The sequence below is a fragment of the Oncorhynchus masou genome, chromosome 31 (assembly GCF_036934945.1).
Source record: "Oncorhynchus masou masou isolate Uvic2021 chromosome 31, UVic_Omas_1.1, whole genome shotgun sequence".
Taxonomy (NCBI): domain Eukaryota; kingdom Metazoa; phylum Chordata; class Actinopteri; order Salmoniformes; family Salmonidae; genus Oncorhynchus; species Oncorhynchus masou.
This window is the reverse complement of record NC_088242.1, coordinates 60311220-60331801: the sequence shown is the minus strand read 5'-3', so window position 1 is coordinate 60331801 and position 20582 is coordinate 60311220. Positions and strand designations below refer to the sequence as shown.

Sequence of the window (20582 nt, the reverse complement as noted above, 5' to 3'; positions counted from 1 at the left end):
TCAATTCCAGATAGTCAGTAAGGAAGGAGATCCGTGAGAAATGTGACCTCCATGCTAGGTTGAAAACATAGAGGTAAGAACAATGTAATAATTCCATGCGGCAGCGTTCAAAAATCAACAAATTCATTGGACCATCACCGTTGCTGATTCCACAGGATTATCATTGAAAACATGACCAGTGGTCAGGAGAAGTAATGAAATGGCTGTAGATAATTTGAACAACGTTTAAATTAATTGAATGACTGTAAAACAGTTACGTGCTTGCAGACTAGTTAGCTGAAATTCACCAGGAATGTGTTTATTTTCCAATTTGATGGAGAACTGTCCGTACTGAACATTTACTTCCAGTATTGCTAGTCCCCTTGTTTAGAATTCTTCCACATTTATGAATACTAGATATTTTATATTAGAATCCTCGTGTCCTCACCTTTATATTTTCGACCAAGCCTCCACGCTGGGTGCTAAAATTGCCTTCCTTCTGCTTTAATTGTGTTTGTGCTGGTGTTCACACACACTTGTGATCTGTCTTGGAGGTGACAGGACAGGGTTTCAAAAAAGTTGGATTTGATGAATTGGACCTATCTTGATCCAGTGTTATTTAGGCTAGACAAACCGGGCGGTTAGCTTGCCTGGCACAGTGCTTCTGAGTCTGGGTGTCTTCCACCAGCTTCTAATGCTGTCCGTGTGAACTCACAGGCCCTGGCTAACCGATGTCCTAGTTAATGAGATCCAGCGTCAGATGCTGAAGGAACTATTCATGTTGGAATCAGTATTCAGGTTCTATGACTCAGGGCCAAGGCAGCTGTCAGAGTAAGTATCAGACTACTCTCTTAACGGCCAATAATGTTAATGACTACAGTGTGTGGAAAGACTAAGGAGCATACATTGTCAACTTTGTTGAAACTGTTACAAAGTTGTTGGTTTTTCCATAAACAAACTGGAACACCATGACATAGACTGACCAGGTGAATTCAGGTGAAAGCCATGATCCCTTATTGGTGTCACATATTAAATCCACTTCAATCAGTGTAGATGAAGGGGAGGAGACAGGTTAAAGAAGGAGACAATTGAGACATGGATTGTCTATGTGTGCCATTCAGAGGATGAATGGGCCAGAGAAAATATTGACGTTCCTTTGAACGGGGTATGGTTGTAGGTAGTTTTAAGTGTGTCAAGAACTGCAATGCTGCTGGGTTTTTTTCACTCCCAACAAGAATGATCCACCACCCAAAGGACATCCAACCACCTTGACTCAACTCAACTGTGTTTGGACGTAACCTTTTAGTGCCTGCGACATTCTGGCTTACTATCAGTTTACCAGAAGATCCAGTAAACAGGACTTCCTGATCCAAGTATAGTTTCCTCTTCCCCTCCACCAGTGCTGTGATCTGGGCTACCACGCCAGCCTGAACCGGGCCCTGAGGACCTACCTGTCAGCGGAGTACAACCTGGAGACTAGTCGCCACGAGGGCCTGGACATCATCGAGAACGCCGTGGACAGCCTGGACCCCCGCAGCGACCGCCAGCGCTTCATGGAGTTGTACCCCACTGCTTTCTGCCCGCCCATGAAGTTTGAGTTCCAGCCCCACATGGGCGACGAGGTGAGACACCGAGTTCATTTGTCATCTGCTCTTTCGTTCATCCGTTATTGTAGTGAAGGCTCGTGCTGTTTGTCAAAATGGTTGAAGACACCTCCATGTTTTTACTAGAATCAACATGTTCAGTCCTGAATGCTTCACAGTGTGGAATTGAATTAGAATTTGATTATGTCTCGTATTAAATGAGCCCTGGTTTTGGTGGCTTAATTGCATAACTTTACTGTGTCTCATCCGGCAGAGCAGGTGTTTATAGGCCGAAGCCAATGATAAGCATGTCTCATTTCTCAGCCTAAAGTCGAGTACAATATGTTTTACTGAGGAGTCGTTGGCTCTGGCGTCCCTGATATCATGTTTGTTCAGACTATTGTTCTGCGGCTGTCTGGATTCAGATCTGGGTCATTGGAAACCATTGTGGTTTGTGGTGTTGTTTAAACTGATTTACTTCTTAGGTTAAAGATTAAGTGACTTCCTGTTCAGTGATGATGCATTTCCTCTTCCTGCACAGGTGTGTCAGATTGCGATGCAGCCCCCGGTGAATGGCGAGCTAATGCTGAGGTTCCAGCAGCTCCAGTCCCGCCTGGCCACTCTGAACATTGAGAACGAGGAGGTAAGAAGGAGTCCAGCTCTGACATACCGTGGTCCTATTTAGTCAGCCATACAACAGAAAAAGTGATGCCATGGAAAACGCAAATGAGTGTTGATTATTGGACCAATTAGTCCTGAAGGTCAGGTGGTCCTCCCTGTTTTAGTCCTTTTTTAAAGATGTTTTACTTGGAGCTTAATGAACACAACTGTTTGGGTCCATTGTGGTCACATGTTGTGAAGGAAGTAAAATGCTGTGTGAAAAGTTACCTTAAGTCAGAAGTCAGCCAAGGAGAGTTGATGGCTTAAATAATTTAGATATCGAAGTTGGAATAATTACCGCACAACAAAAACCTCTCATGCCCTGCAGGCAGACTTCAGTACCACACAGAGAAGGTTTTTCCCTTGTCCCAATGGTGGGAAAAAAATCACTGTCTCTCTCTCTCTTTCTATCTCTCTCTCTCACACACACACACACACACACACACACACACACTATATATTCTATTTGAACACTCTGTGCCCCACCTCTCGGTTTTGACATTGGCGATCCATCCCTGGCTGTAACATTTTAATCAGACTTGTGCTGGCTGGCATGCCTGAGTGCTTGCTAAGTAAAAAGACAACTGGAAGGAAATGTCTGTCTGCTGCTGCGGTGTTAGGGAGTGCAATCACGTCCATCAGTCTGGCTTCTTGTGTCTCACGTTGTCTCCCGTCTGACCTGCTATCTCCTCTCGTCTCACATCAGTGCGCACAGCCTTCTCTCTTTGATATCACAAAGAAATAAGGACTTAGGAATGAATGCTTGTGAATGTGTCAGTCAGTTTCCGCTGCTTCGAGAGATTTCAGACTGGCTTGATTATACTAAACTAAATAAAGTTGATATATGTGTTTTTGTCAGAGATGATGCATGATATGTCTGAATGTTCTCAGTATCTTTTTAAACTTTTCTATTGTAGGGTCTAGGTACTGTCTAAGTTATGAGAAGCTTAATCGCCTGCCAACCCTCAATTTCCCATCGTACACTGTCATTCTCCCTGTCCAGACCTATAGTGTTGTAGTACTGTATGTTTGTGGTTTAACTGGGGTATTTCATGCTGGGCTACAAGGCTCAGGCTATCACACTGGGTGTGTAATGTATTTCTGAACGGGGAGTTGTTGTTGACACCTAAGCCCAGCTGGTGCTTTCACACTGGCTGTATGCAGTCAGTGCAGGCAGAACCCCTCTGTGTGGGGGGTCGTGAAAAGCCATGGTGCTGCATGACCTTGTCTGCCTGGATGAAACGGATGCCCCACACAGGTCAGGACGGGGAACCACTGCTCAAATGGCCTCTTTCTCTCTTCCACCAGATGGCCTCTTTCTTGGCATGGTGTGTAATTGAAAAGGCCTTTCCAGGGGCTGTCAAAACACTGAAGCAGAACTGTACACACATTGGCTATTTCAAACTGTCAATTCCTTGCTTCTTCCGTCCTTGTTTTCTCAATTAATTTCCAAGCTCATTGGAGGAGGAGGTCTGAGGGAGGGACCTTGGATCCTCTCCTCCAATGCTCTTTGAAAGGAATTGAGGAAACAAGGACAGAGGAGGCAAGGATTTGACTGACTAAGATCTGTTCCAGACAGGAAGTGAAAAGCTGTTTTTTGTTTTCTGCTATCAATTGACATGCAGCTGTTTCCTCGACCCTTGACACCATGAGAGGGTGTAAGAAAACATGGATAACATGATTTATTATCGTCAGAGATGGAAGACTCTGGGAGCTATTTGGTATGGGACGGCCCACTGTGGTCCTCTGGTCTGGGTGTATATATGCAGATATATTTGCAGAACTTCTGGAATATGTTATGCTGTGTTGGTTAAACCTTTACCCTTCTCAGAGGACAGAGTTTTGTTTATTACAATTCCTTCGCCATTCAATGTGGGTGTTTCTCAGAGCAAGCTATTAATCCAGTTATTTAAATTCCCTTTGCCTCTGAGATTTGGATGAAACACGGCTTTAGATAGATACAGACTGAGTCTCTTTCCTCCTCTCTTTCGCTAGATGTGTACCGAACTTAATGCATATTCTCCAGGCGTTTTGCACTAATCCTGGCAATCCAATACAGTCTCCTTTGTAGGGAGCCAGTGTTTGTTTTTCTACAGATAAACCTCAGGGTTGCACATCAAAGCCTAGGAGATGTGTGTTCAGTGTTAGCTTAGTGTTGGCCAGCCGCAGCCCTGACTCACTGATCAGGAGATTAGCCTGCTCCTCACCACGGGCCCTGATGGATAGAAGTCCTGCTCCTCACCACGGGCCCTGATGGATAGAAGTCCTGCTCCTCACCACGGGCCCTGATGGATAGAAGTCCTGCTCCTCACCACGGGCCCTGATGGATAGAAGTCCTGCTCCTCACCACGGGCCCTGATGGATAGAAGTCCTGCTCCTCACCACGGGCCCTGATGGATAGAAGTCCTGCTCCTCACCACGGGCCCTGATGGATAGAAGTCCTGCTCCTCACCACGGGCCCTGATCGATAGAAGTCATGCTCCCCACCACAGGCCCTGATCGATAGAAGTCCTGCTCCTCACCACGGGCCCTGATGGATAGAAGTCCTGCTCCTCACCACGGGCCCTGATGGATAGAAGTCCTGCTCCTCACCACGGGCCCTGATGGATAGAAGTCCTGCTCCTCACCACAGTTGGGAGAGCATGGCAAGTGACTTCACAACTGACACATCTCCAGTATACTGGTAGTGCCGGGGTAGTGGGTTTGATTCTCAGGACCACCCATATGTAAAATGTGTGCTCTCATGATTGTATGACACTTTGGATAAGTGTCTGCTAAATACATTATTATTAATTATTATTATATTCAACCCCGGAGTTCAGAAGCCAAATGCACCTTGAAGACCCTAAATGCCAAATGTCAAGAAGGTCTGTAGTTCTAGAATCAAGGTGATAAGACATGTCTATATTCCATAAGGGACAAGTATCTTTCTCCCTATGGCCTCGTAGTCTCAGCACCCCCCCCCAGCAGTCACAGGGATCACATCCAGGCCTCCTGCTCTAATCCTGCTGGGCCCCATAGGACATATCCCAGTGAGCACCTCTGTCTAAACGACCGGCTGTAATTGAGCCTAGCAGTCAACACTGGTAACTAGTAGTCTGCTGAATAAAACAGGGACTTTCAACAGCTTTTTAGCTGGGAGCGATTCTCTCGCATGCGTGGGTCCTCTCCATACTGTGACAGCTGGGCCCATTGGCCTCCACATGCCCACCCAGGAGAGGCTGGGGAAAGAGGGGGCTCGTCTTATACCCAGGAGTTTGTTAGGAAAGGTACTGTACTCCCGTGCCAAGGGCACGGAGGTGATGGAACCCATGTGCTGGTCCTAAACAGTGCAACTCTGGACCCGTATTCACAAAGCGTCTCTCGTAGTAGGAGTGCTCAGGAAGACGCAGGTCTTTTGGGTCCCATCAAAGCAGAATGTTGGTCAATCCTGTCACGTGAAAGGAAGGGAATTTTAAACACCCTCATTCCACTCAATATCATCACTCCTCATTCCACTCAATATCATCACTCCTCATTCCACTCAATATCATCACTCCTCATTCCACTCAATATCATCACTCCTCATTCCACTCAATATCGTCACTCCTCATTCCACTCAATATCGTCACTCCTCATTCCACTCAATATCGTCACTCCTCATTCCACTCAATATCGTCACTCCTCATTCCACTCAATATCGTCACTCCTCATTCCACTCAATATCATCACTCCTCATTCCACTCAATATCATCACTCCTCATTCCACTCAATATCATCACTCCTCATTCCACTCAATATCGTCACTCCTCATTCCACTCAATATCGTCACTCCTCATTCCACTCAATATCGTCACTCCTCATTCCACTCGGTATCGTCACTCCTCCTCATTCCACTCGGTATCGTCACTCCTCCTCATTCCACTCGGTATCGTCACTCCTCCTCATTCCACTCGGTATCGTCACTCCTCCTCATTCCACTCGGTATCGTCACTCCTCCTCATTCCACTCGGTATCATCGTCACTCCTCCTCATTCCACTCGGTATCATCGTCACTCCTCCTCATTCCACTCGGTATCATCGTCACTCCTCCTCATTCCACTCGGTATCATCGTCACACCTCCTCATTCCACTCGGTATCATCGTCACTCCTCCTCATTCCACTCGGTATCATCGTCACTCCTCCTCATTCCACTCGGTATCATCGTCACTCCTCCTCATTCCACTCGGTATCATCGTCACTCCTCCTCATTCCACTCGGTATCATCGTCACTCCTCCTCATTCCACTCGGTATCATCGTCACTCCTCCTCATTCCACTCGGTATCATCGTCACTCCTCCTCATTCCACTCGGTATCGTCGCCACCACTCCTCCTCATTCCACTCGGTATCGTCGCCACCACTCCTCCTCATTCCACTCGGTATCGTCGCCACCACTCCTCCTCATTCCACTCGGTATCGTCGCCACCACTCCTCCTCATTCCACTCGGTATCGTCGCCACCACTCCTCCTCATTCCACTCGGTATCGTCGCCACCACTCCTCCTCATTCCACTCGGTATCGTCGCCACCACTCCTCCTCATTCCACTCGGTATCGTCGCCACCACTCCTCCTCATTCCACTCGGTATCGTCGCCACCACTCCTCCTCATTCCACTCGGTATCATCGCCACCACTCCTCCTCATTCCACTCAGTATCGCCACTCATCTGAAACGTTCAAATGATCCAGTTCCCTTAGTAATTGAAGGTAGTACTATAATAGTGATAGCCTGAAAAGTTTGTTTGGTGATTTAAGACGTCTTTAATTTGAAAAATCTAAGTTATGAGAAGCTTAATCGCCTGCCAACCCTCAATTTCCCATCGTACACTGTCATTCTCCCTTTCCAGACCTATAGTGTTGTAGTACTGTATGTTTGTGGTTTAACTGGGGTATTTCATGCTGGGCTACAAGGCTCAGGCTATCACACTGGGTGTGTAATGTATGTCTGAACGGGGAGTTGTTGTTGACACCTAAGCCCAGCTGGTGCTTTCACACTGGCTGTATGCAGTCAGTGCAGGCAGCACCCCTCTGTGTGGGGGGTCGTGAAAAGCCATGGTGCTGCATGACCTTGTCTGCCTGGATGAAACTGATGCCCCACACAGGTCAAGACAGGAAACCACTACTCTGTGTCCTGCCCACCAGATGGCCTCTCTTTCTTGGCATGTTGTGCCATTTCTGTTTTTTGCTTAACATCGTGACAAATGACAGTGGGACTTGGCATGCTTTCTCGGCATGGTGTGTCATTTTTGTTTCTTTGCTCCACATTGCGATGAATGACAGTAACTACAGCCACTCTGTGTGTGTGTGTGTGGTGTGTGTGTACGCAGAATCAGTTGTGTGATCCGTTAAACGTAACACGCAGATGAAAGGGGAGTTGAAAGAAAGGGAGCCTTGGGTTCATTCATACCACCCTTTTTTTCTCAGGTGGGTCAAAGGTTGAATGAGTCATGGGTCAGACAATTAGTAAGGCGAGCTATAATCTGTTCCTGTCTCTGTGTGTCGTAGTTACATGTGAAACCATGTTACGCCAATGTCGTCATGGTTTTCATTGAGATTTCTCATTCAAGCACTCACATCTCGACTAGTTACTAGCTCGTCTATCAGAAGGCCATGCCTTCTGACTTTGATGGTCACACGCCTTAACCTCCCTGTCAGAATTCTGTGTTGTATGCAGAGTGGCGTTTTCTGCTTCAGATGGTGGTTAGGCTGTTTCTGTTCTTTGCGAGTTGGCCTCGCTCTCTCTCACTTTATCTCTCTCCTTATTTCTCTCTCTCTCTCCTTCTTTCTCACTCCTTCTTTTTCTCTTCCCCTCTCGCTCTCCTTTATCTCTCTCCCCCTCTCGCTCTTCTTTCTCTCTCTGCATCTTTTCTGTGTCGATGACTCACGCTGACACATTCGACAGTCAATCTCAGGTTCTGGCAGGTATCTCTCTCTCTCATATTCTCTCTGAACCCTGTCATCAGGTGAACACATGCTCTCTGAAATCATGTGAGCCCTCGGCATGCAGCACCATCGTTTCCCCCGTATGTCTACCTCCTAACTCTCTTCTTAGTCTCTCTCTCTCTCCCTTTCATCTCTCTCCTTAAATCCCCCCCCCCCAAATGTATCACATCAGGGCATCAGTGGAATGGGAGTGTTTTCAGGAGCCTCAACGTCTCTGAGTGAGACCTCTTTGAAGGTGGGAAGAGTTTGTTTGCAAATAACATGCATTTCATTTAAAGCTTTAACACAATGCATATATCACCCCCTGGAAAGGAGTATCTTGTTGACTTAGTCACGGTTACCGTCAGTGTCTCGTGGAATCTTGCATTGTGGTGTCCTCCCTCTGTTGGAGGTGATGGGATTTGCTTGGCCAAGCCCTGGCGTTTTCTAAGCTCTTAGAAAAGCAATCGCTGACACTGAAGTGGTGGATATGAAGCCTGGGACTGAGCACCATTCCTCTCTACCTACCTTCCTCTCTACCTACCTTCCTCTCTACCTACCTTCCTCTCTACCTACCTACCTTCCTCTCTACCTACCTACCTTCCTCTCTACCTACCTACCTACCTACCTACCTACCTACCTTCCTCTCTACCTACCTTCCTCTCTACCTACCTTCCTCTCTACCTACCTTCCTCTCTACCTACCTACCTCTCTACCTACCTACCTTCCTCTCTACCTACCTACCTTCCTCTCTACCTACCTACCTTCCTCTCTACCTACCTACCTCTCTACCTACCTACCTACCTACCTACCTACCTACCTTCCTCTCTACCTACCTTCCTCTCTACCTACCTACCTACCTTCCTCTCTACCTCTCTACCTACCTTCTTCTCTACCTACCTACCTACCTTCCTCTCTACCTACCTACCTACCTACCTTCCTCTCTACCTACCTACCTTCCTCTCTACCTACCTACCTTCCTCTCTACCTACCTACCTTCCTCTCTACCTACCTACCTACCTTCCTCTCTACCTACCTACCTACCTTCCTCTCTACCTACCTACCTACCTTCCTCTCTACCTACCTACCTACCTTCCTCTCTACCTACCTACCTACCTTCCTCTCTACCTACCTACCTACCTTCCTCTCTACCTACCTACCTACCTTCCTCTCTACCTACCTACCTACCTTCCTCTCTACCTACCTACCTAACTTCCTCTCTACCTACCTACCTACCTCTCTACCTACCTCTCTACCTACCTACCTTCCTCTCTACCTACCTACCTTCCTCTCTACCTACCTACCTTCCTCTCTACCTACCTACCTTCCAGCTCTATTCAATCTGTCTGTAAATTGATTGCCCTGGTCTGGAGTCATGCTCAAGGACTGGTGCATTTGTCATGCTGCGCCTGAGGCTGGCAGATATAGCCATGAATTTCTCACATTAAGAGGGTGGTAGAAGTTATTTGAATTGGTTTTTATTTGTATTTATTTAACCTTTATTTAACTAAGCAAATCAGTTGAGAACAAATTATTTTTTTACATTGACGGCCGCCAATTGTGCGCCGCCCTATGGGACTCCCAATCACAGCCGGTTGTGATTCAGCCCTGGAATCGAAACAGGGACTGTAGTGACGCCTCCAGCGCTGAGATGCAGTGTCTTAGACCGCTGCGCCACTCGGGAGCCCTGGTTACAATAAGGTACTCTGATAGCGCTCAGACTTGGCTACCGTTGGGTCGTGTTGGTAGGCTTACACAGTTAAATAGATAAATATTGATTAACTGCGTTGTCGCAACACTAAGTCTCTCGAGAGCTCCATAACTTCTGCAACTCAGTCATGCACCCTCCCAGCCAGTGCCTGTAGTTTAGGGGTCATAACCTCGGTCTCCTGGATCTTGGGTCAGTGGTCGCTACTCGAGGGAAAGCAACCTACAGTTGAATGTGTGTTTACACCTATGGCAAAGTTGTGGTCCTCTCATGTGTTCTGTTCAGATCAAGAAGACGTCAGAGGCCACTCTGACCACCATCCAGGATATGGTGACCATGGAAGACTATGACGTGTCCGAGTGTTTCCACCACAGCCGCTCCACCGAGTCGGTCAAGTCCACCGTGTCGGAGACCTACCTCAGCAAGCCCAGCATCGCCAAGCGGAGGGCCAACCAGCAGGAGACTGAGCAGTTCTACTTCATGGTGAGTGGAGCGCCCCGCTAATGGTAACCTCTGGGTTATGACTGGAGAGAACTGGTCAGGGTCATATTCATTGAACACAGTAGCAAATATATTTTCAGTAAGTTTTGTGCTGACTTTGAATTCAGACTGACAGTCGCTATAGGAATTGCTGCTGTTGATCGATTGGCTGGAAAATATGAATACATGTGGACAACGTTGGATCGTTGTGATCCGTGGTGTCGTGATAGTAGTTGTAAATATGTGCTCACTGTACTTGTTTTTCTAGTAAAAGGCTGAATATATGATGTATTCCCTCTCTGGGCAATGTAACTCTGACACCAAGCTCTCCAAAAGTATCTCTTCCTTAGTGAGCGACTAGGCTATTCTCTGTTATTGTGTCCTCCTGTCTGTCTAAAGATGGACATAGTGCGATAAAGCTTTTTTTTTTTTTTTTTTTAACCTCCCATTGTCGTTGTGTCCTTTGGCTGCCTTATCAGAGATTGGTGTCTTAAGGGCAGGCAACGCTCACTTGGCTCATCAGCCCTAGTAATTACTCTCAATTCTCCACAGAAATTCCGGGAGTTTCTGGAGGGCAGCAATCTCATCTCCAAACTGCAGGCCAAGCACGACCTGCTGAAGAGGACTCTGGGAGAAGGTAAGGGGTCAGAGACCCCAGTGTCATGGCCTACTTCATGTCTGTCTGTCTCCCCTCTGTCGGTCATTCCACCATCAAGACAGGAGGAAAATGACTGGGCTTGGTTTGGCTCAGTTAACTAAGCAGGTTTCCATATGTATTAAACAGTACACTGACTGAAAGTCTTGGCTATTGTCTGTTTTCAGTGGGCTGGGGTTTGTAAAGGACCTCCTGGCTAAGTGAAAGAGAAAGATTGCATGCACTTTCTGAACGAAATGCTGTGCTTTAGAACTCAGCAAGTTAAAAACATACTTGGTTGATTCTAAAATGGTCCATTTCAATCTCCTCTGGACGTGGTAACATTTCCCTTGTGCTACTTTCTCCATCTGGTCTCACGACTGAGAAATAATCTCACTATTAGCGAGCCAAGTCAGAGCTGAAGGCACTGCTGCTGTATTATCCCTCTTAGAGATTGATTAGCGGTTAGCTTAATGGCCCGGCAGCATTAGCGCATATTACTGTTATGTCTGGGCTCCCTGTGTTCTACATCGGTGGTGTATCTCCTCAAGGCCTTTGACTAAGCTTCTGTCAACACTGAGCTGCTCCCCCTGTTCCTGACCACAACAATAAAGGCTGGTCTCAATCGGTCGGTCTTTGTCAATCTGTTGACTGTACAGGGAGTTGAGATCGAGATTTGGGATCTTGCCTTATACAAAGCTTTCAATTGTGTGTGTTACTGTGTGTGTGTCGTCATGCGTCTATCTTTTATTTGTATTTATTTTAACCTGGAGGACCTGGTGGAAAATATAAACATTCAATATACATACATATAGTCTCTTCCTATTTTTACTGGACTCCCAAGTGCATCGGCAAATTGACCAATCCCGCTAATCTTTTGGCCAGCATCATACCACCCTACATATCACTGCTGGCTTGCTTCTGAAGCTAAGCAGGGTTGGTCCTGGTTAGTCTCTGGATGGGAGACCAGATACTGCTGGAAGTGGTGTTGGAGGGCCAGTAGGAGGCACTCTTTCCTCTGGTCTAAAAAATATCCCAAATGCCCCAGGGCAGTGATTGGGGACACTGCCCTGTGTAGGGTGCCGTCTTTCAGATGGGACGTTAAACTGATATCCTGACTCTCTGCGGTCATTAAAGATCCCATGGCACTTATGGTAAGAGTAGGGGTGTTAACCCCAGTGTCCTGGCTAAATTCCCAATCTGGCCCTCAAACCATCACGGTCACCTAATAATCCCCAGTTTACAATTGGCTCATTCATCCCCCTCTCCCCTGTAACTATTCCCCTGGTCGTTGCTGCAAATGAGAATGTGTTCTCAGTCAATTTACCTGGTAAAATAACAGATAAATTAAAGATCTTATTTCCACCCCTCAGATGTCCACAGAGTAACCCATCTTTTACCATTTCCTTATACAATAAATCCTTCAATTTTACTGTGATGTGTCACAAGGGTCTTTACCCTGTCTTTTTGTACCATGTCTACTGAGATTGCCCTAAAAATCAATACTCTTTACCTAAGAGTATAATAATGAGGCCAGAGGTTATGGGCAGATGGCAGGGCTGCATCGTGCTTTACTGAGCGTGTGCACAAAGCACTGCAGTGTCTCGGGGACGGGTCCCAAGTCTCATCTCATGTCCCCCCCTCTAATCGCTCTCTCTTCCCCTTTTCTCCCCTCGGTCTCCACAGGTCACAGAGGGGACTATATGACCACAAGGTAAGACACTACCACTATCTCATATACAAACCTCTTAGTTTTTACTAAGACCCTTTATAAGACCGAGTTGTCCACATTCAGTTCTTTAAAAACCTTCCCCAAAAGTCATTGTACTTTCCATTGCGAACACTATTTATCATTATCCTCCTACAGTCAAATTTCCAATAATGCCTAGACACATTTACACTGGTTTGTAAAGAAAATAAAAGTTAGGCATCTGAAAAGTTTATCCCTTAGCACTATGTGCACAGTGAGGTAATCCCTGCTGTACCCTAACTCCTGACCTTGGAGAGATAGACAGCAGAGCAGAGAGAGCAGATGTTACTGCTCTGGACTCCCCTGGGATTTAATTTGCCATATGCCTAGCATGGCATGGAAATGACTGAATCCTCCCCCTTGAATTTTCTCAGATAGCAAAGCAATGTTCTTTCACAGGGGGAGAGAGAGGGAGAAACACTGTCATTTGCATGCAAATGCACTGTGTGTTAGTATCTAGATCAAAGTCCCTTTGGAGGGATTATTTGTGACTCACCACCTGGAATCAGTCCTAAATTTGAAATGGTGGATATTCGATAAAAGTAGAGACTCAGAGCTACAAAATGGTATATCACTACAGTTAAGGAACAATGGGAAAGTAATTCTGCTTTGAAAGTTGATAAACTTGTAACCCCATTTGAGAAAATGGCCTTTGAATGTTTTGGTACACCGACTGGAGAGCTCTTCTTTGTCAACACCCATTCAGCATCGTTCACACCCTTTAAAGCCTTAGCCCCACCCATCTCTTTAAGAGTTCACATGTGAGGCCATTTGCTAAACAGAGTGTGTACAGGAGTGTAGTAAATAACCAAAGATTTTCAAGACTAAACGTGGTGAAAGTTGAAGCTAAAGTAGTAGTAAAAATACACTATCTAGTCCTTGCCCTGTATCCTAATCTGATTTTGGTGCAGGTCATGTTGTTCTTCGCATTACCGTCTCAGGTAAACAGAAACTATATCAAATGTTTATTTGTCACATGCACAGGATACAGAAGGTGTAAACAGTATAGTGAAATGGTTACTTGCAGAGTGGTTTAGACATCTAGCTAGCTAAACAATGAGCCATAATCCCAACTCTAATGCCGCATTGTATGTACACATACTTCGAAGCTCATGTTATAGACAGAAATATGCTACATGGCAGACCAATCCGAATTCATCTCTCAGTATGTCCAGCCCATCCATTATCTCAGCCAATCATGGCTTGTGGGAAGGTTCCTAAATGTTTCCGTAGCTAAACCAACTAGGCTCGTAATTTAACCATTGAGTTCGTATTTACAGATTGCATACAAGTTTGTTATTAAGGCACATGAAAGTTCACATGTTCCATTTCTGCCCAAAAATGCATTTTGATAATTAAAAAAAGAAAACGTTCTAATGTCTCGCCTGTGAAGTAGTGACGTGAAACGGATCACATTTAAAGTTACGGGTGATTCTATGAATAATGAAACATTTCTCTCCACTTTAAGCAATCTGATATATTGATTGTTTTGACACTTTGTATGTGGAGTAAAATGGTTTACTCCACATACAAACGTATAATTACGAATAACAACTTAGACATATAAACAATGACTACATCTCATCTGCCCAGACCCACATGCTCACACCCCCATCTCTAGTGCCTGTATTGTTGTTTGTAACCTGGCCTTAAATTGTACCAATTTGTTTTTCTCGGTTGCCCATGCTATTTCAATAATAAATAATTAGATTTTTCCATTGTTTTAATGATGACAGATTGATTGACTTCCAACTTTTTAGTATACAATTTTTCAAGATGAGTGATGAGAAGAGAATCGTCCAGCCCATTGTGTATCTCACTACACCCACATGTGCCATGTCTGAAATATGCAGACAGACGGATTAAAACAAAGTTTACATTGTAATACTTTTGACAGCAAACTTGCTTGGTCCGCCCACAACTTCCGGACTTCACAGCATTCCCAGAGAGCATGGATTGAGTCATTAGTTTTACACTTGAGACATGACTCTGCCGTTGTGCTCTAGAACTTGTCAATTTTGTCTCTTGTATAATAAATTCTCTATATTACTTCAGACTGGATTAAGCTTATATTTTAGTTAACTGTCATTTCGTTAGTTATGCTCCATGAGCATTTTTCTCTTGCCTATTCCAGTGGAAACTATGAGAATGACCGTAGTTAATATCAGTATGGGTAGAGGAGCAACGGGGGATGACTAGAGGGACAACCCCGCTGGTAACTGTCGTGAGATTACTGAACTAACTCCCGAGACAACCACCCCCGCCCTGGGTGCCACACACACCCTCTCCCACCGGGACATGTCGTGAGGTGGATGCTACCGCACGGCGCCCCCTCACACTCCACCCAGCAGGCCTGTTATTTTCATGACCTTTTTGATGTTTGGTGGAAAGGAAAAGGAAGGATATCAAACCCTCTAACTACAGGAGTTGGTGACCGCTCAATGAGACTAGTGGGGATATCCGATCGGGGCCCAGCATCATTTCACGACGAACACTCGGAAACTCTCAGAACAGGCTTACCGGTCCCTGACTGACCCCATAAGCGACAACACAAGTCACTTTTTTGCCATAGTTTAGAAAATGCGTGTTTACTTTGTCTGAGCATCTGGACTCTCAATGTCAGAATGTTTTATCAAACTATCTACACTGTATGTTCATGGTGGACGATTTCTCGAGCTTCTGTAACAGCGTCTCCATCTTCTAGGCCTCCCAATGTGCCGCCAAAACCTCACGGTGGCACGAATAGGAGGGCTAGGCCCCGCTCGGTCTTTAACGTCAAGTTGTTTAATGGAAATCTGGAGTCCTTTGTCAAGGTACTGGTCAAGTCCGGCCTCGGACCGCGACCGACCGTCTCTCCGACCGTTACCATAATGATGATCGTAACTCAACCATTCTCGCTTGGCCTTTTTCCTGGGGTTTGATTATTACGCCGACTACAACTCTTGTGTTTCTATTTTTTTCTGGGTTTTCTCTGCAGCTGTGTCGTCTCAAACGCTGGGGAAGCACAGAGACAGCATTGGTACTGACAGGGTGAATCCAGGGGAGGTGGAATAATGGCAGAGCAGAGGGCACGCGAGCACAGAGTGGGGAGGTGAAGGAGGAGAGGATTGAGGGGCGATGTTTGTCTCCATCTTTCCTCCGGAGTCCATGCTGTCAGCTATGGCATTGGTATTTCTCCCTCTCTTTGTCTTTCTCTCTCTCTCTCTCTCCCTCTCCTCTGGCTGGTATAAAAGCAGCCATTGTCAGCAGGATATATGTGACAGCCAGGGGACGGTGGCCAGAGTGATAAGGGATTCACCACCTCATAGTGCCCTGCTGTCCTCCCTGTTCCTTCCCCCGCGTTTGATAGACGCTCTGTACTCCGTGTGTGGGGGTGAGGCCTGGGCTGGGCTCGGCTGTGGTACTGTAGGTGGCTGCTGTGGTGATTTAATCTGGGTTTCGCCTCTCTCTCCTCCTGCTCTCTCTGCTTCCTTTTATTCTTCCTTGTAGCCGTGGACGACGGAACTCGCACGCCAGACACCAGGTAGAGTGGAGAACCTGGAGTCTAAAGGGACCGATCCCTACTGCTGCCTGTCTGTCTATACTGACTTCCCTTCTGTCTTGTTTCTCTTTTTCTGCCCTGCCCCTAACACCACTGCCACTTCCTGTCTGTGAAAACCTTGGACCTGTGTGTGTTTATGTGCAATACTAACTCCCTGGAGGTTTGCTCTGAAAGACTGAACTGCCCACATCTATAGATGTCATTTCATTTGATATCCTAATTCCTATATCCATGGTTGAGCTGGATACTGAAGTATAACTTGGCCCGTACCAAATAAATTCCACATCTACCCCGTTCTTACAATTTGTCTCAGATGACATTGTACAATTATTAGAATACCCAACAATTATTTTAAACCTTCCAACATCTACATTGATAGTATATGTTGGGAGAAATCCAATACCCATCTGGCTTAGTGCTCACATCACATGTGATTGTATTACATCAGCATGCACTATAGTGGCCCAGGCCCTGTCCATCTCCACTACAGAGCCTTGGTAGCCGGTGATTCCTGGAATCCTGTCATGATTTCTGTGTTTGGGGCCATGTGTATATTCCCTGGGGTGAAAACAGAGCCAAAACATTATTAGAAGCTTGTAAGAGTTCTCTGCCTTAGCAGAGAGATGGCAGCTGGTACTTCTGCAAAGTGTAAGCTACTCTCTGAGGGAGGGAGGAATGTGTTTTCTTTAATGCAGGGTTCCCCAATGGTCAGCCCGTGCCCGGTGCGTTTGTTTGGCCCCTTAAGTTTTCTGAGCAAACACAAATAATACAGAACCAGTCCAAAGTTTGGACACACCTTTATTTTTTACTATTTTCTACAATGTAGAATAATAGTAAAGACGTAAACTATGAAATAACACATGCATTTCAATTAACAGGTGTGTCTTTAAGTTAATTTGTGGAATTTCTTTCCTCAATGTGTTTTAGCCAATCAGTTGTGTTGTGACAAGGTCGTGGTGGTATACAGAGGATAGCCCTATTTGGTAAAATACCAAGTCCATATTATGGAAATAACAGCTCAACTAAGCAAAGAGAAACGACAATCCATCATTACTTTAAGACATGAAGGTCAGTCAATCCGGGAAATTTCAAGACCTTTGAAATTTTCTTCAAGTGTAGTCACAAAAACCATCAAGCGCTATGATGAAACTGGCTCTCATGAGGACCGCCACAGGAAAGGAAGACCCAGAGTTACCTCTGCTGCAGAGGACGAGTTCATTAGAGTTAACTGCGCCTCAGATTGCAGCCTAAATAAATGCTTCACAGAGTTCAAGTAACAGACACATCTCAACAACTGCGTGAATCAGGCCTTCATGGTCGAATTGCTGCAAAGAAACACTACTAAAGGACACCAATACAAAGAAGACACTTTCAATGAACTTTAGACCAATGGAAATATGTCCTTTGGTCTGATGAGTCCAAATGTGAGATTTTTGGTTCCAACCGTCGCGTTTTTGTGAGACGCAGAGTAGGTGAACGGATGATCTCCGCATGTGTGGTTCCCACCGTGAAGCGTGGAGGAGGTGTGATGGTGTGGGGGTGTTTTGCTGGTGACACTGTGATTTATTTAGTATTCAAGGCACACTTAACCAGCATGGCTACCACAGCCTTCTGCAGCAATATGCCATCCCATCTGGTTTGTGCTTAGTGGAACGATCATTTTGTTTTTCAACAGGACAATGACCCAACACACCTCCAGGCTGTGTAAGGGCTATTTGACCAATAAGGAGAGTGGTGGAGTGCTGCATCAGAGGACCTTGGCCTCCACATTCACCTGACCTTAACCCAATTGAGATGGTTTGGGATGAGTTGGACTGCAGAGTGAAGGAAAAGCAGCCAACAAGTGCTCAGCATATGTGGGAACTCCTTCAAGACTGTTGGAAAAGTATTATTCCTCATGAAGCTGGTTGTGAGACAATGCCGAGAGTGTGCAAGGCTGTCATCAAAGGGTGGCTACTTTGAAGAATCTCAAATATGAAACATATTTTGATTTGGTAACACTTTTTTGCTTACTATATGATTCCATATGTGTTATTTCATAGTTTTGATGTCTTCACTATTATTCTACAATGTGGAAAAAAGTAAAAATAAATAAAAACCCTTGAATGTGTAGGTGCGTCCAAACGTGTGTGTGTGTGTGTGTGTGCCTGTGTGTGTGTAAGTGTTGGTCCCATGATTTCATGAGCTGAAATAAAACATCCCAGAATTTTTCCGAATGCACAATGAAGCTTATTTCTCTCAAATGTTACATCCCTGTTCGTGAGCATTTCTCCTTTGCCATGATAATCCATCCATCTGACAGGTGTGGCATATCAGATTAAACAGAATGATCATTACACAGGTGCACTTTGTGCTGCAAACAACAAACGCCCACTCTAAAATGTGTAGTTTTGTCACGCAACACAATGCCACAGATGTCTCAAGTTTTGAGGGAGCGTGCAATTGTCGTTTTAGAGAATTTGGCAGTACATCAAACTGGCCTAACAAACACGCCAGCCCAGGACCTCCACATCTGAGTTCTTCACCTGCGGACTGGTCTGAGACCAGCCACCCGGGCAGCTTCATATTTTAGAGTGGCGTTTTATTGTTCGCAGCACAAGGTGCAGCTGTATAATGGTAATTCTGTTTAATGAACCTCTTATATATGGATTATCTTGGCAAAGGAGAAATTCTGGCTAACAGGGATGTTCACATATTTGTGCAATTTTTGTTGAGGAATTAGCTTTTTGTGCGTATGGAAAATATCTGTGATCTTTTATTTCAGCTCATGAAACATGGGACCAATGCTTTACATGTTGTGCTTTATATTTTTGTAAAATCACCAGGAAATTAGCTTAATTAAATCAGGTTATTTTAATTTTAATTTCCCACGCATAATGACTCATCCCAATGTAATCAAGGGTTGAAATTATTATGTTTTTGTCAAATACTCAATCTGTTTGGGAATCTTGGTTAGTTTGCACAGTACAAATTATTTATAACAATGTTCAAGTCCCCCGACCATCCGGTCAGGGAAAAATCTGTCACCGGATGAATGTAATTGGGGACTCCTGCTGTAAAGGGACACCTCCTCATCTTCCCCTTTCTCACTCTCCACTCCATAGGAGTGTGTTAGTAGCACCGTTACATAACCTCCCATCACTTATCACTCCCAAGTGTGCTCTCGAGTGTTGACGTAAAACATTAACATGATAAAGAGGCCGTTTTTTTGCACCACTGGAGCCCCGTAGAGTTGTATTGGGTAAGAGGAACACTTGCACAGGCTTGTCGTTGTGGTCAGTGAGTCACCACTGTCGAGTTAGTGATCTATTAAACTCATGGAGATGTTGAGGGGAGTGAATGGTTCTACAGCTGCAAAACTCCAGTCCGTCTCTGACTTTCAATATGATCATTAGTAACACTACTGTAGTCCCTCTCATGCCTATGACAGACGGTATGTCTTATATAGTTGTTATAAAGGCTTTATAAATGCATACATAAGGGGGGCTTCAGTAAAATGTTACCGATCATTATCAGTCTAATGGTGGACATGCATGTAGATAAAAATGTGTGTGTAAAGTCTGTATAATATGTTGCTCCGGAGGTCAGTATGATCCATCTATCACTAATGACATCCCTCTTGTTGTGAAGGACTCTGGACAAGCCATCCCCCGCGTGGTCGAGAGTTGTATTCGATTCATCAATCTGTATGGTGAGTTGATCATCCGTGACTTAACCATAGCTGTTGCATTGCGAAATATTAGTTTCTTTCAATTTCACACCTCTTGCAGGCCAACCAAGTGTCACAGTCAAATTGCTATTTGGTGCAGATTTTTATCTTTTTAAAAGCGTGTATTGTGTTCAACCTGTTCAATGTTTAACCTGTTCAATGTTTGACCTTTCCAAGTTTGGTCAAATGTAACATTCCGTCAATTTCAGTGTTCATTGTTTGCGTGTGTCCATTCTTCCCGTGTCAGTGTTAGAATCCGTTTCATTTTAGTCCGTCTTGGGAAAGACTACGCAGATGCCATCTTGCTTACTGCAACCATCCATACAGCCAATGGGATGCAACCGTAGAGATTTAGAGCGATCGCAACATTGTATCTGTCCCTTTTATTGGCGTCTGTGAGCACGCAGGAAGCGCCATTAAGGCCATCTCCATTTTGAAGTAGTCAATTTCCTTCTACTTCAATGAGTTGGTAAACAAACTGAAAGGGTGTGATCCCTCCTGATGACCTGGATGGAATTATGTGATCCTTCCTTAACCCATAGGAAGTCCCACCCAGTTGACTACTTCAAAATGGTTCAAAGTCCTCAATGGTGCTGC

At 45.3% G+C, this 20582-nt stretch overlaps 1 protein-coding gene across 2 annotated transcripts in view; it reads left to right on the top strand.

Moving 5' to 3' along the window:
• Positions 1-20582, top strand: part of LOC135524216 (SLIT-ROBO Rho GTPase-activating protein 1-like) — a 159023-nt gene that overhangs the window by 97164 nt on the left and 41277 nt on the right. The window contains exons 7-13 of one of the 2 annotated variants that reach the window (XM_064951558.1): positions 1380-1601; positions 2104-2205; positions 10157-10354; positions 10904-10988; positions 12672-12699; positions 16225-16258; positions 19907-19967. In XM_064951558.1, coding sequence (XP_064807630.1) covers positions 1380-1601; positions 2104-2205; positions 10157-10354; positions 10904-10988; positions 12672-12699; positions 16225-16258; positions 19907-19967 — 730 coding nt within the window. Of the gene's footprint in view, positions 1-1379; positions 1602-2103; positions 2206-10156; positions 10355-10903; positions 10989-12671; positions 12700-15439; positions 15549-16224; positions 16259-19906; positions 19968-20582 lie in introns of both variants that reach the window. The other variant, XM_064951557.1, reaches the window with a different exon arrangement.